This window comes from Pleurodeles waltl, chromosome 12, assembly GCF_031143425.1.
Source record: "Pleurodeles waltl isolate 20211129_DDA chromosome 12, aPleWal1.hap1.20221129, whole genome shotgun sequence".
Taxonomy (NCBI): domain Eukaryota; kingdom Metazoa; phylum Chordata; class Amphibia; order Caudata; family Salamandridae; genus Pleurodeles; species Pleurodeles waltl.
The window spans coordinates 172,707,711-172,722,827 of record NC_090451.1 but is presented as its reverse complement, the minus strand read 5'-3'; the positions used below and the strand labels follow the sequence as shown (position 1 = coordinate 172,722,827).

Below are 15,117 nucleotides of genomic sequence, written 5' to 3'. Positions count from 1 at the left end.
TGTTGGCGAAGACCTGCCCTCATACAAACAGACCCTTGGCTCCATGGGTAAGACTTGCTCTTCATAAAGGGGACTTGCTAGGGTGCTGTAGGGAAGAGACTTGTTCTTTGTGTAAAAAGGCCCCTGGATTAGGATGGAAACTACCTGCTGGGTCCCTGTAGAAGACCTTGCACGTGGCTCCCTATTAAATGGATTCCCTAGAGTCTGGAGAACACAGCTGTGATCTCCATGTTAAGGACGCAAACATGTACATACTAATGCCTACCTCTGCATAAAGGGTAACATGCAGAAAGCACAAATTTAGTGCACAAAACAAAGACCTTCCAGAAGAGCACACACATGCAGAAAGATTTTGCAGATGCATATACGTAAACAGGTCTGGAAAGGTCTAGAAAAACTGGCCAGCAACAAACCAATGAGGTTCTCTTCCCGCCCTCTGCCCCCAAAAAAACTTGTAACCAAAGAATACTCTACGTCAATGCCACTGCAGACTGAAATAAAGGGACCGCACTTACTCCAACTTTGCGCACTGGCACAAATAAAGTCAAATACATCATAGTCAAAAAATGCATTTTTTTCTCGTTAGCCTCTTTGTCCATGCCGCAGAAGATGAACCTTGCTGTAGCCGGAGAAGCATTTACAAAGAGAAAAACGTCTTGAATAGAAACTTATAACAATACTCTACTCTCGCCTAGCAATTAGTAGTTCAGAGCTCCAAATCTTCGCAAAGGTTTTGGCTTTGGAAGCCATTCGGACAATCCAGACCCATGTTGGATGGTACATTGACAACACTTCTCTAGAAAACTGGTATCTTGTTTGTCTTTGCCAATTTGTCTCTAGACTGCTGATCAATTTTTGAAATTCCACTTTCTACAGAGAGCTTAAAATTAACGATCAGTGTTTCTATGCTCACCCACTTTTGGTTAATAAAGAATTCGAGGCACAATAACAAGCAAAGATCTGCCCAGGATTACACAAAAATGTGAAGGTGGGAAGAAGCCACGTCCAACAGTGGCACTAGACCACATCCTTCAGAAACTTTCACTTCTGGATTCTGCTACTTTATGATATTTTGGCAAACAAAATTTACCTAGCTCAGGAAGAGCCCATGCTGAAGCAATCGGAAGCAGGCCTATGCAGCATGGGTAAGCGGACACTGACAGCTGACACTGAAATCACCGAGGTGTGATTGGCTGGTTAAGAGAGCCAATGTGCAGATGGACCAAATGGCAATTAAAAACGATACTATAAAGATGTAGCTCGTTCTCTGTATATGATGCATTATCTCCCTTATCACCTTTCCAACCCTCCAAAGCAAGTACAACATTCAGCTTTAAAACACCGAACATTTACGGCGAGAAAATCGGAATCCTCGCCCCTGAAACGTTTGTGCCAGACTGTCTAGGTCCATGGTGAAAGGTGTACCCCCTCAGTGCTATGTCACCCATTTACATCCACCCTGCACCCAACCCTCACATCGCCAATCACAACAGGTTTTAATATCCAGATACAGGGCAGAGTAAAGAACCAATACTTCCACTGCAGTCCCCCACCACCCTGGCCACAGCGGTGAATATCCACCCTCGACGGTGCTGGAATTAACTTTTAAAAGATGGCTACATGTGGGACATAGCTAGGTGTGTTTGTCGAAAAAGGCACAAAAATAGTTTATTACGCACTGGCCTGACCACTTCACACACAAAAAAGAAGATTGCATAATAGAAGAAATCCAGTTTCATAATGTTCTTATTACAAGTGCACTATAACCACTCCAATGGATGTGAGGGAAGAGGGTCTAAGTACTCCTTAATACATTTCATCTACAGGAGCTGCCAGGCTGTGGCGACAGCGCTCAGCAAGATTTCCAGAAACAGGCTACCTGCTAGCTTTCACAACTTCAAAGCCCTTCGGAATATCTGTCACTTCAGATAGAAACCGTTCTGACATTTTACAGCAAAAAAGTCCACCACGCTGTCTCTACACCTGATGTTACCACTGCTGAGAGTAGGTGGTACCAACCCAACAAATCCCACAGGTGCAACCATCGAAGCCTCACCAGGTGCCATCACTGCCCAGCTGTCCAAAGAGCCATCTGCAGAATGTCCAACAGGCCGCTGCCATAGGGCTGGTTCTTCCCCAGCTCTTTGGTGATTCAGAGGTACCTGAACATCTTGGCCATTCGGGGACGACCAAGAGTATTGTGCCCACAGATGGTACTCCAGGCGGCGGACAGTGGGCTGAATTTGGCCCAGCAGCAGCGATGAATGTCTCATCTGGGAAAGCAGGGATGAGAACCAAGGAAGAAGCAGAAAAACACCAGGCTGGCTTCACCAACTTCAACCCAACTTAATGTTGTCCTTCATAGAAAGGTTTAGGGATTCTGAAACACTTTGTGCAACTGAAAGGATCCATCTAAACCAATGTACAGCACAGACCTCTTATTATTCTTAAAATGCTGGATTACACTCAATAAACTTTCAACAGGACACCTTACCTGTCTAGAGAAAGGGGCTACGTTGAAAGGACACGGAAAAAAACATGTGTCACAGGGGCATCAGAAGACAACGCTGGAAGACCTGACATCAACTTTAAGCTTGAAGACCTATGACAAAAGGGCACTGAAAGAGCCAAGCAGACAAAACCGCTGAAAATCTAGCATTCAAACACTCTCAAAGACGTCTTTACACCAAAGTGGAAGAGGAGCATCAACTGTAAACCAAGAGGCCCGAGTTAACAACATTGAAGGACCACGACAGACAGGACCCAGAAAGGCCCTGACAGCATCAAAGACTGAGATCCCAGCAGACAGGACAGAGAGAGAAGACCACAACGACCAGGACGTGTAAGTGCCCCGGTAGGTAAGGAACCCAGGAGGCAGGGCAACGGAGAGACCCCCGGCAGAGAGGGCAAGAGAGACCCCTGCAAACGGGACAGCAGAGAGACCCTGGCAGATAGGTCGTTTAAAGACAACACCAGACTGAACACAGAGGCCCCAGCAGACAGGGCAACAAAGAACCCTTTCCCCGCCCCCTTCCCCCAAACAAGGCATTTAAAGACCACTGCGGATGGTTTATTTACAATCCTCAGCAGAGGCTTCCGAAATCCCCTTGTAGTCTGGCGGGGTACGAGGGGAACTCTTCCTCCGAGAGAAACCACGAGCTGGGGAAAGCTTTCCTGTTCCCGAGGCCTCCCCCATCCGAGACCTCTCACGAAGGTTAGGGCCAAACACCGCACCCCCGACCACAGCGCTCGTACCTCTGACTCCGGTTTCTATAGTTTTGAGCAGGCGGTGGTGTTGAAAAGGCCGGGCGACGCCATTCCCCGCGACGAGCGATGCAAGCTGCGGTAACAAAGCCGGAGGACCCTCTGAGCCACCGAGGCCAGCCTGCCACCCCGGGCCGACAGCTGCCGCCTGGTCACATGGCCCCCGATCCATAATATCCACGGGGCTTTGTCAGCGCGGCGCAGCGCTCGGCCCATTGAGCCGGTCTCAAGCAGCATTGATCCGGCCGTTTGACCCCGCCGTGCCCTCCACTTTTTCACTAAAAGGAGAAAAGCAGGCGAAAGATGGGGCGGGGAGGAAGAAGGGGGTGCGGCGGGGGCCTGGCATCCTGCCAGCGACAGATCCGAGCCTGCCACGCACCGCAGCGCCTGCCAGGGCGCGGCACGCACGGGTGTCACCCGGGGGCAGGGGTTGGAGACGGAGCAAGCCCTCTGCCCTCACCCCAGGAAAGGCGCGGGGCACGGCGCATGCGCCTCACCTATGACACCCATCAGCAAAGCCCTCTGCCATAACCACCAGGAAGGCCACAGGACCAGACCATGCCCACTTCCATAGCAGTCAAGAACAAGCAACTGGCAAAGCAGATAGGTCTGTGTTTAATGTGTGAACACGTTAACATCAGCATTCTCAAATGCTGAAAAATAACAACGTTTTTTTTCATGTAGAATGCATGTAAGAGGATGAAGAACTGAACGTACCAAACAACATGATAAAATAACTTTTCAGATGTTTTCGTGTATAGGAGTTGTCCTGTGGCAAGCTGTGCGGGTTATGCACGGCAATACAGCTACACCATCTCATTGCAAATATGTAAGACTGTGTCTTCTGCAGGATTCTGGCGGTGATGGTTTTGTATAGACACCATACCCTGCACTGAGACTTATGCCTTCTACCTTGGTATAAATATGCGGGGGTTTACAAGGTCATAACAAGGCAAAGCCTAATGTCTAACTTTTCATGTTTCGAAAGTTATTTTAGCGCAGGGTGGAATACAAGGGTCCTAGCGCACTTCAGCTGTAGGCGTTCACCGACTGGAAGGGTTTTAGAGAAGAGGCACAGCTCTGAAAGCCATGGCTGGCATAGTCCGAGGTCCTATATTGGGTGCAGTGGGGCCCTGCTTGAGATGCACAGCTGGAGTGTGCCACTGCCCTGTAATTGGGTCACTGTTTTGAGGAAGGCCTACAGCAGTAGTGCCCAGCTGTGAGCGCATGCCTGCACTGTGCCAATACACTAGGTTTAGGCCATCGAGCCGAGAGCTCAGGTTGTCAAACGGTTTTACAAATAGATGTGTCCGTCAATATTCTCAGCCTTCTCTGGAAAACTTTAGAGAAATTGGGCAAAGCCAGGCCCATGCCAAGGGTTCATGACTTCAAGAAGCAAGGTTTCTGCCTTAGGCAGGGTGGACGCCTGATTCTGGCCACATGCCATCTATTTCGTAGACTAAGTTCCCACAGGTCTACTGATATTCGGCCCTTCATGCCACCTTAATCATAAGGTCCCAGGTCAGGGCCCTGCGCTCTGGATCTAATGGTCTAGACTAGGTGGCAAGTGGAAGGACATTTAGGAGCTTGCTCCAAATAGAACCAACATGCGCATCTCTGAGAATTAGTGTGTCCGGTCTCTCATACAACAAATCAGCAACGTGTTTTTACTCAAGACTGCTATATAGCCTGTAAAAATACCCAGTGCTGCCAAAAGTAACAACTAGAACAGATATCAAATGCCACAGTATGTGCTGCAGCCTTGGAGAATCACTGCATGGCATGTGAATCCGAGGCACACTCGCTGGCAATTTCTAGAAAATTCTGTGCCCCTGCAGGAGCAAACGTGCTGCATTATATCAGATGTCAGTATACAGGATATCCTTCTTGCTGTTTGATTTGGCTGCTGATTTTAAGTACCAGAGTGTGCCTTGAATACGGACATCTACTTTAGCAGAACGGCCAACGTGATGATGCCAGAATGGATTGTGATCATGAAGAGTAATATCTCTGCTAGCCGAAGCAATGCTCTGTATTGTAGCGAACTATCCCAGACCTATCATTCATTCTGCTCGTCTTTGTCCCATGTGCCACTTAAGCACATCAACTTCCCAAGACTGATCAATCCCCCAGATGATAAACTTTCTGGCACGCCCTTGCACTCATTACCTTTCTGCTAACAATCAATCATTCCTTTTGCTAACAGTTATTATTATTTATTTTTTTATTCCAGCTACTAAACACTACTTCCTAGAATTAACTTTTTGATAGTGATTGTTCATTAATCATCGTGGTACTCAATGATACATCTGGTTGACACCTTACTGGTACAGGTCGCCTGCTCTGGGCATCGCCAGGTTACGGAAAACTCGTTCTGCTTACAGGCTCGCCAGCACACGCCGCTGCACAGAAGTATCAGTGTCTGCATACTCGTCTTCATACACCCAGACTACTTCCAGATTTCATGTCACCCACAGCATGTGATTTAAACCTCTTGGAAAATCTTTAGCTCAGTTGCGCTAAAGAAACAATTTTAACTCTACTTCAAATCTCTTTTTTAAGGAAGGCAAAGGGTCCCTTTCCCATCTAGTGGTACCCTTAATAATGTACTATGCTCTGTTCCACATCAGGCTGCAGGCCAAAGTGATCCCAGCAGGGAGCTCCTACGAGTTCTACCCTGTATCTAATTAACAAAGCACCGACCACTTGAAGAAAGAGTATGCAATGGATAGTTAAAAATGAGATTCACGCCCAACATGTTGGTGATTCTGGGATTTCTAAACAAAAATATCCAGGGCAATTTTTCAAGCTTTTTTTTATTATTATTATCAATTTCGTTGTTCTTCCTCCAGTGCAGTGTAGTACAAATATGTCTGCAGAAATGGTGTATTCGGTTTACACTTTACCCCGACGCTAGCTCTCATGAAGCTGTCTCTTCAAGAGACACCTTCTCATTTCCAACTATGCCCATTCGAGACATACTTGGAAATGTGTTTTCAAGGACGGGCTGCTCTTTGTTTTCAAAAGGGATGCTCTCAGGTTTCCCTTCGCAACACTTCACGAGGTGGTTGATTACATTTTCACCCACATCTATGACTGCTGTGAATGAACTTGGTGAGCAGATGGCGTGCGGAGAAAGGCAGAAAGTGAAACGGTAGTCTCTGCTGCCATGTCTACAAGCGCTCAGCTGGGATTGGTCCGCAGCTACAAGCGCTCAGCTGGGATTGGTCCGCAGCCTCTCTTCTTGTGCAAACTCCATCCCACACTTGTTCTATACACTCCTAACAGACACACCTGAGGGTGGACTACGTGGCGGGGACCAGGGCGGCATGTAACTAGTGGCTCATTGAGGACTCGCTACTAACACAATGACATCAACTCAACATTTAGTAATGACATTTTTGATATGGGACACGAAACACGTACAGAAGCATTAGGTGGCGAGGCCGAGCTATGTAAGCAAGCCTTGGCACCTTTCTAAATGTATCTAGCCTGTACTGGTCAGTTTTCTTCATAGGCCAGAGGAGACAGGAGCCCACTAACGGACTGTTGCCTCTGGGTATCAAAACAAATCATCCCCCTGAGGAAACACCTGCTCCATTGGAACCTATGGTGTTAAGAAAGCACACATATTGCGCTGTTTGGGCCTGGCTGTAAAACGGTGCCAACCACATTGCCGCCCACAATAATCTGCCCACAGCTTTTGTGACAAACGATAACTGTTGCTGCCCGCGCTTGCACAGGAAAAAGAAAACACATGACTTGGAGGTGTGGGCTGAAATTTAGTGCTGATAAGGATTTCCTGTACATCAATCACTTACATAGTACAATGTGTGATCGCCCTAAGGCAGTGCCAGTCAAAAAAAAAAAGTGTGAAGCTGGTTACCCGAGTAGGCAATGTGGGTGAAGGAGCATAGAAAGCACATTAATAGGCTCCTAGTACCAACCACTACCAGGTACCACAGATGTTCATGAAGCAAACAGAGGTGGAGGTTATGGTGTCTGCAATATGGCAGCCACGCTATAGTTCAATTAATTCTTTGGTGAAATCCTTACAATGTCCATTATGTTGAGATTCAAAAAGAAATAGGCACCACGAGCACCGGCCATTTCTCTAATGATTGAGCAAATCACATTAAGCCGCTCCCTCTAATGCTGCTTTGTAGACTTTAAGCCAGCCTTTGACTCAGTACCAAGAGGGGCTCAACCGGTCTCCCCCGAGATTCACAACATCTTCTCAAGTCAATAACGGAGGTGCGCAGAAATAGGTGCATGCGCATAAAGGTAGGGGACATGAGCATCGTCTCTAGCAGTTCGAAACAAGGATGCGTTCTCGGATCGCTCCTCTTCAAGCTTTTTCTGGCTGACCTGGTAACCTCCTTGAATGACCTTTCGGCACATTCTCCCAAATTAGGCATAAAGCATTTTGGCAGCCTGCTCTATACAGATGCACTCTTTCTAGGCAAGACACAAATTGGACTTCTGCGACTGCTAAACATCCTCCATTCATACACCATCAAAATCCACATTGTGGTAAACCTACAAAAAACTAAAAAAATTACTTCAGCGAATAAAACTACAAAGGCCGGAGAGTGGTTTCTAAACTGCACCAAGATTCCTAAAGACAACACCTTTTTGTACCTGGGGTGTCTTAACTGACAGCCGAGGATCCTTCCTGCCACACAAAAAGTACATACAGAACAGAGCAGGATCTCTCGAATATGCTTTTAGAGAATTGGCAAAGCGTCTGTCTGGGCCCTTCTCGAGGCCTCTCCTAGAGGTTATCAGGGCAAAACTGATACCGACTGGTTTGTATGGCCCCAAAGCTCTGCACAGCAAGAATGAGCAGCTCAGAGACCCTGGTTCTAAGTACATAGAGGCAGGTTCTCTCATTACCTCCTGGGGCATCCCATCCCAAATATGGTTGGAGTTTGAACTCATCAGCCAAAGAGCATTGTGCCAGGGGTCACTCATAAAACTATGTCATAGACTTCGCAGCTCGACACACTACCCTCTAAATCGACTATTATAAGCAGAAATGTAGACCCAAGGATCCTCCACAGCAGCCAAGGCACAACTTGACTAGGCAATTGCAAAACTATAACTAGGTGGCCATTGGAATCTAGCAGTCAACAAAGTCACGCAGCGTCTCGCCTTCAATACCAACAGGGGAATGCTGGAAAGGCGATCTCAGGCCTATCGGGCCTTAAACAGCTATAAGGCCCTACGCCCGCAATCCTGTTTGGCAGTCGGCCTCTCCTTAACAGTCAAACAGCAGCTCATCAAGGATCGATCTGGTGAGTTACCAACTTTAGACCTGGCCCTGAGCTGGCAGAATCCAGGAGGTAGGAAGAAATGCCGGTTATGTAACAATCGCATGGAAACCACTGAACACATAATATGCACTTGCCCTGCTCCTTGGACTGGCGTAAACCATTTATTGTAATAGGGGGGATACAAATGTGCAGACAACCTGTGATTGAGCCCCTGCTAGCCACCGACCTCAGAGTAACTATTCACTTTGTTAAGTTCTTGATTTGAGCAGCAGTTCATACAGTTGATGCCCAGGGGCAACCCCTCCACAGGAGTGGAGGAGCACTGCCCGCTAAAAACAAAAACAAAAACACAAAATGCCTCCAGAACTGATAAATCACATGGTAACCATTTCATTTTTCAGCACCCCGTTCTGAAGCGAGTGTAAGGGCGGGGCGCTTGCTGCTGAGCAGCAGCAGGGAGCTCTGTATTTTTTTACATTTTTTTTTTTTTAAGTGTACGTGTTCCTTTGGCCGTCCGGCCATCTTGTGAGGGCCAGCCTGGCATGCAAACTTTAAACTTCTGTAAGCCAGCTGTCTGGGTCTCAGGACAGCTGGGTTACAGAAAGCACAGGCCTCCAGTACACTTCTGAGCGCTGAAAGAGGCCGCCCCCTCCTATCCTGATGCTTCTTTCATGCTGGCTACCAGCATAAAAGCAGCGTCCGGATTGGTTAGTGCAGTTTCCTGGGTCCCGCATTGAAACTTCCAGGGGAGGAGAATCGACTAGGAGAGAAGGACGCCATAAAGTAAGTGCCTTTTTAAAATTATTATTATTGCCCCCCCTCCCCCGCAAATACAAGCCAGCCGCCACTGTCCCACTGTTTATCTTTTACCAGCAAACCCATGATCTACTGACGCTGGAGACACTCTTGCTTCTCTAAACAAGCACTTGGCTCCGACCTCTGTCCCTGCCATTCCAAACACCCAAAATAAATTAAAGAAACTCACCAGAACCACATTGCCCTGCGGGAAAGCAGAGTTCACCCCGAAAAGTGGGGTTTTCCTCCAGGACTGGGCGCTAAAACCTTTTCTGAGAAGAAGCCCAACTCTTCGGCTGAACTCAAAACCCCGCGCTCGGCTCCTTCCAGGGCCTACAGCACATGGCCATGCATGGGGGCACACGCGCACCCGAGCGCCCGGCCCCCTCTGGGCCGCAGACATCAGCAGAGCGTGACCGGACCGAGCTGCTGAGACTCTCGGTGCCAGGAAACGCCTCGGGAATCTTCCCCTGCTCAACATGCTTTCTCCATAACCCCCCTTTTCCTCGAAGAAGCTATTTTTATCCCCGGATCTTTCACTGCTACCAGCGCCTTTTCGAGGGCGTGTATGCTCAGGCCCACCAAGGAAGTGCGAACAGATTAAAGATGTATCCAGGCGGAGGCCTGGTCCCGGGTGGAGTTACTGCGCGCGCCGGGGGGCGAGGGTGGATGCAGCGAAGCGCTGAGTGATGTTCGGAACAGCCACGGATGGGAAACGCGAGGTGAATTCCAGTTACGGCACAAAGAGACCACACTGGAGACAGAGGCCTGAGGAGAGCGGGGTCCCTCCTTGCTGAAGAAAGCATTACTCTGCACTATAAGAACTGGGGCAAAAACACCTTCAGTGACGTAGAGTGGCGATGCGCGTTTTTAACCATCTGGAAATAAGGAGTACCATTCATCGGCTGAACCTTACCGTGAATTCAAAACTCCGCTTTTCCCCGAGCACTGCTAATCCTATGGCTTTCGTAAGACACGTGGAACAGCCGTTGCCTGGACCAGGCAGGCTTGCCTGCTCAAGCATCTAGGACCCAAGCCTTGGTTCATCTTTCCCAGAGTACACATGATCTTCCGCAAGAGGACATCTTGAACACCAATGGACCTTCTCCAAGGTAAACACAAAGCAACACGTTTTTTGGTCGCTCAGAAGGCACCACAGATGCAATGCATAACATTACGGACCATCCTGACATCAGCTGTGGCTCCAGTTTTGAACCGGGCTACTACAATAAACTCCTGAAGCCGTGACATCAGGTGCACCTGAATGCCAAGAACAGAATTCAAGCGCTACAAAGTAACACCTGCTTCAGGCAGGAGAGTGCCTTCGCATCATACCTTGAAAATTCCTCCAGAGGCAGCTGAAACATTGGTTTTAAGGGTCAGAGAGTTATTATAGTTAAAAACTGATATTATAGAATGACTATAGCAGTAACTCTGTAACAAACTTCTACAGTTTCTCACTTATAAAACAGAATTGCTCAAAATGGAAACTAATTAAGTCAAGCGCTCCTTCTAATGTGGGTTGTTTTCACGCTATGGAAGACTACATACATTACTAGGTTGTGATAGGAAGTACGCCAGGAAGCCATTATAAAACAGATTTCCGCAACTACACATCAACGCAACGGTGAGTTTGAGATTAGCGCTGTAGATCAATCAGCACGCTGCGTGAAATCAAGCCACGCAATCTGACACATTTCATCAATAAACAAGAGAGCTTGAAAATTCACAAATGAAAGGTCTCCGCTCAGGACCTAGGAAAGAGGCAATGTCCTATGGTCACAGCAGCTCTGCGTCACCACTAAGGAAAAAAGGCAGGGGTTTAGTAGTATGGCACAGCGAGGATCATCAGACGTGGACACCACCAAGCACTGCAGCCTGAACCCCTCCGGAGGAACAGTGCCACAAACTCAGCAGATACTTGCCACACATGTTGGTTACACAAGGAGCTATCTGAACCACATCAGCACAATGATCCGAACTAGCCCTCAATCAGTAGATTTGTAGAGCACGACTCATGGTAGGGGTCTCCAGGCGCTGGGTAGGGTCCAGTTGATTAGCTGATAGTCCCGGCTTCAGAGACTTTCAGAACCCTGGAAGAGATGAGGAGGTCGTAGATGAAAGGGTAGCTTGCTCTACATCTTTGCTGCTAGGTAGAAGGTGCTACCTCTGCACCTGCTCCATTTGATGTGGTGGTGAGGGTTAGAGAAAGGGGCCCAGAGCGGGGGTGTCTGGTGGGCTGATGAAAGTTCATGCAGTGGTTCAGGTAGGCGGGCCTGCAGTTGGGTCGGCCCTTGCAAGCATGCATCAAGAGCTGGAATTGGCATGTTTTCTGTACAGGGAGCCAGTGGAGTTCCCCGAGGTAGGGGGTGATGTAGGTTTGTCTAGGGAGATCCAGGATGAGTGTGACTGCAGCCTTCTGCCCTCTCCTCTCTTGCCTCCAATGGTCTATGATATGCTCTTATTTTTTCTTGGTTATATTACAAGAATCAACAAACAATATCTCCAAGAAAACAGAGGCAAAAAGAGAGAAATATAGAAACTGAGACAGCTCCACATTCCTTTTACTGGTGGGTAACTAGAAATAGACTCATTTAAGAGAACTACTGTAGATGACCCTAGCGTAGAGATCAATATGGCTCAAATGAACCCACTTCAAAGTACAAGCAAGACCCCCAGACCACTGGTTCCTTAGCAGAGCAAAGGTAAATATCCCTGCTATGCTTCTTCACATAGTACCAAAGCAAATGCCTCAGGTCATGCTGCCTGACTTAGAACCAAAGCAAAGGACCCACGCCACGATGCCTCATCAAAAACAAAAGTAAGAACATATAGTCCTACCCATCCAACTAGAACAAAAGACGTGTGTCGGTGGCATGCTTTTCAATGCTGAGCCAAAATAAATGATCCTGGTACACACACACACACAGCTTTCAGTGATAAGCTATTAAACTACCACATCTTATTCATAGGACTTCTCCAAGCACATACCTAGTGCAGCAAAACACTACACACTTCTATTTCACCTGCAGCAGGACAGCCACAATGCAGAACATTAGGGCCATATTTATGGCAAAGTGACTCAGCGCAGCAAGTCACCTCAGCGGGGTCAAAGGGAAAGGGCAAGAATATGCTTATGTAAAACAATATGGTGAATTCCTGTGTTTGTCTCTGTGATAGTGCAGTTTTGGCTGCCTAGTGCCAATTTAGGCACCCTTGCACCACGGTGTAAGGGTGCCTGCGTTATAAGGAGGATTGTTTTGTGCGGGAAGGGGCTCATTCCAACACAAAAACAATCCCCTGAGGCATTTTCCTCTTTCTATGTGTGTGGCAGAATGCAGCACACATAGAAAGAGGAAAAACATAAGAGGGAAATTAAAAATATTTCTCCTAATCACATTTCAGCTGGGAAGGCATAGCATTTGGCACATTCCCAGGTCAATCACTTCCGGTAAATGTGGAAATGGGTGAAAATCCATGAATGTTGCAAGGAAGCACCCATGGAACGCATCCCTGGGGCACAGCAACACAATGCAATGATTTGCACAGCACTGCTTTTCTTCAGATTTGTGAAGCCACGGAGGATGAATTCCTGAGTTGAGTCATAAGTGCGATGCAACTGGGTTCAGAAGTACGGCCCTCAGTTTCTACCACCCCAGGCTTGCACCAAGCATAACTATCTCTTTCATAGGATGTAGTTATGGCAGGCGGTGTGTAGCAAAACACAGGCAGCAGTACACGCTTATCACAGCATATCCAGTGGTGAATGAAGAGCATATGATGCCAATAATTCGTAGACTTATTTGCATAGGAGTGAATTGTTCGCTCCCATCTCTATACCAGTCTTTGATGGTGTCAGGCGGCAGCTAGAGAGCCCAGGGCCAGTTGAGGAAAGAATTACAATGGGGACACCAGGTCACTTCAGATCCAATCTCACGAGCAGCTTCATTAGCACAGGCCTGGAGTCAGGATTCCAGCTCACTGCACACCATGAGGAATGGATGCACTAAGATGTGAGAGGGAAGAAAAGGGATGCCAAGAGCTGACTTCATCATTTAAAGCAATAAAGCAGTGGATGCCCCAACCCCTTGGACCGCAATAATCCAATCCGTAACAGAAGCCATGACCACCTATCATTTTAAGGACGGGAGAGCCAACATCCCACTCCAGAAGCAGAAAGCCATTTTCCTCCGTGATATAGAGGGAGATGGAGAGCAAAAGCCCACTCGGCTAAAAGAAAGCTCTGCACCACCCTGCAATTAGTGAAAGGAAGGGAGAGCAAAGAGCTCACTCCAAAAGAATTATGCCAGGTAACATTCATTTAAATGATAGTTAAAGTCAAAGGGCCTCTGCATCAGAAGCATGCCATGCCCTTGGTTACTCACGGAAGCTTAGAGCTCTCGGCACCAGCAGAATGCAATTTCCATGAATCATCTATCGGAAACAGGAAACTAAAATCCCACTCCACAACCATTAAACAGAAGAGGTCATCAAAACCCTATTCTATAAGGAACCCATTAGCCCTAGACATTTGCAAGAAAGGTGAGCCAACAACACGCCCTGCTAGAAGGAAGATATTCCCTGATCATGTACAAGTGGGAGTAAGATGCCCACTCCACTAGAGAACCATAACCTCCAATACTTTTAAGGAGGGGGGTTCCCAAAAGCCCACATCACTTTAATGAAGCTATGCCCACCAAACACTCAAAGACCAAAGAAAAGGAGGAGCTAGAAGTGCACTCCACCAGAAGGGAGACATGTCTGTGTTAGCAATCATTCAAAGAAAACTAAGAGCTCTTTTCCTCAGGAAGAAGCTATACCCCACATCACGTAAGGAATTCACGAACAAACTTCACTACAATGAAGCAAAGACCACCAACCCCTCAAAGGAATCCAGGCCACCCAGGAAACCCAGCACCCAAGACCCACATTACCAAAACATAGCTGTGCCTCCTTACTCACATAACATACTTTCTTACTCATATAATATACAGAAGAAGCCACATGCCCCCTCCTTTATTTATTCGAAAGGGGATGCTAACAGCAGAGTCTTATTTCAAATCCGGGGAATAGGAATATTGGGAGCTTCTTTTTAATCAGTCGGATGGTGCATGCATTTTCCAGACAGGGACTATTTATCAATATGCCATGCAAAAAAGATTATGATCCTCCCAACACAGATTGCGAGAACACATGGTATCCAGATGTTGAGGTCTCACACAGAATACTGCATCAAGGTCTGGAAGCCTCATCCCCTTATGGGTTTCCACCAAAGGAGTGTGTCCAATTCTGGAACCTCAAATGCATTAATGTTTGCAGTTCTGGGAGCCACATCTACAGCACTGTGCTCGGTTATGGAGCTTTCACCTGAACATGGCCCATTACGAGGCAATGGGTGGAACATTTTGTCCATTTATGGAAGCTACACCTAGAGCTAAGCCCAGTTTTGGGAACCACATTTGAAGAAGGGAAGACAGATCGACCAAAGTTAAGCAAAATTCAAGCTGCAAACAGCACAAAACTACATACATATTGTGAAGATTGAAGAAGAACAAGGGATATTAGAAAAGCATTCAAGTTCAGAAAATAACTAGACAGTAGACATGGGTGTATCTTTCAGTGAGAGCAATCCGGATTCCACAGCAACCACATTACCGAAAACTGCCCTTATCGCCGCCACCGATGACATCGGAACCATACTGGACAACGGCATAACCGCGGCCCTCATCCTTCTGGACCTCTCAGCCGCATTTGACACCGTCTGCCACCACGCCCACGCCTC

General features: G+C 47.5%; 1 protein-coding gene across 12 annotated transcripts in view; it reads right to left on the bottom strand.

Annotated features, from left to right (window-relative positions):
* Positions 1 to 15,117, bottom strand: part of GSE1 (Gse1 coiled-coil protein) — a 931,659-nt gene that overhangs the window by 72,215 nt on the left and 844,327 nt on the right. Inside the window, exon 1 of one of the 12 annotated variants that reach the window (XM_069217787.1) lies at positions 3,256 to 3,528. The exons of 10 other annotated variants lie outside the window; for them this stretch is intronic. In XM_069217787.1, coding sequence (XP_069073888.1) covers positions 3,256 to 3,436 — 181 coding nt within the window. In that variant the 5' untranslated portion in view covers positions 3,437 to 3,528. Of the gene's footprint in view, positions 1 to 3,255; positions 3,529 to 15,117 lie in introns of those variants that run through there. One more of the 12 variants, XM_069217786.1, reaches the window with a different exon arrangement.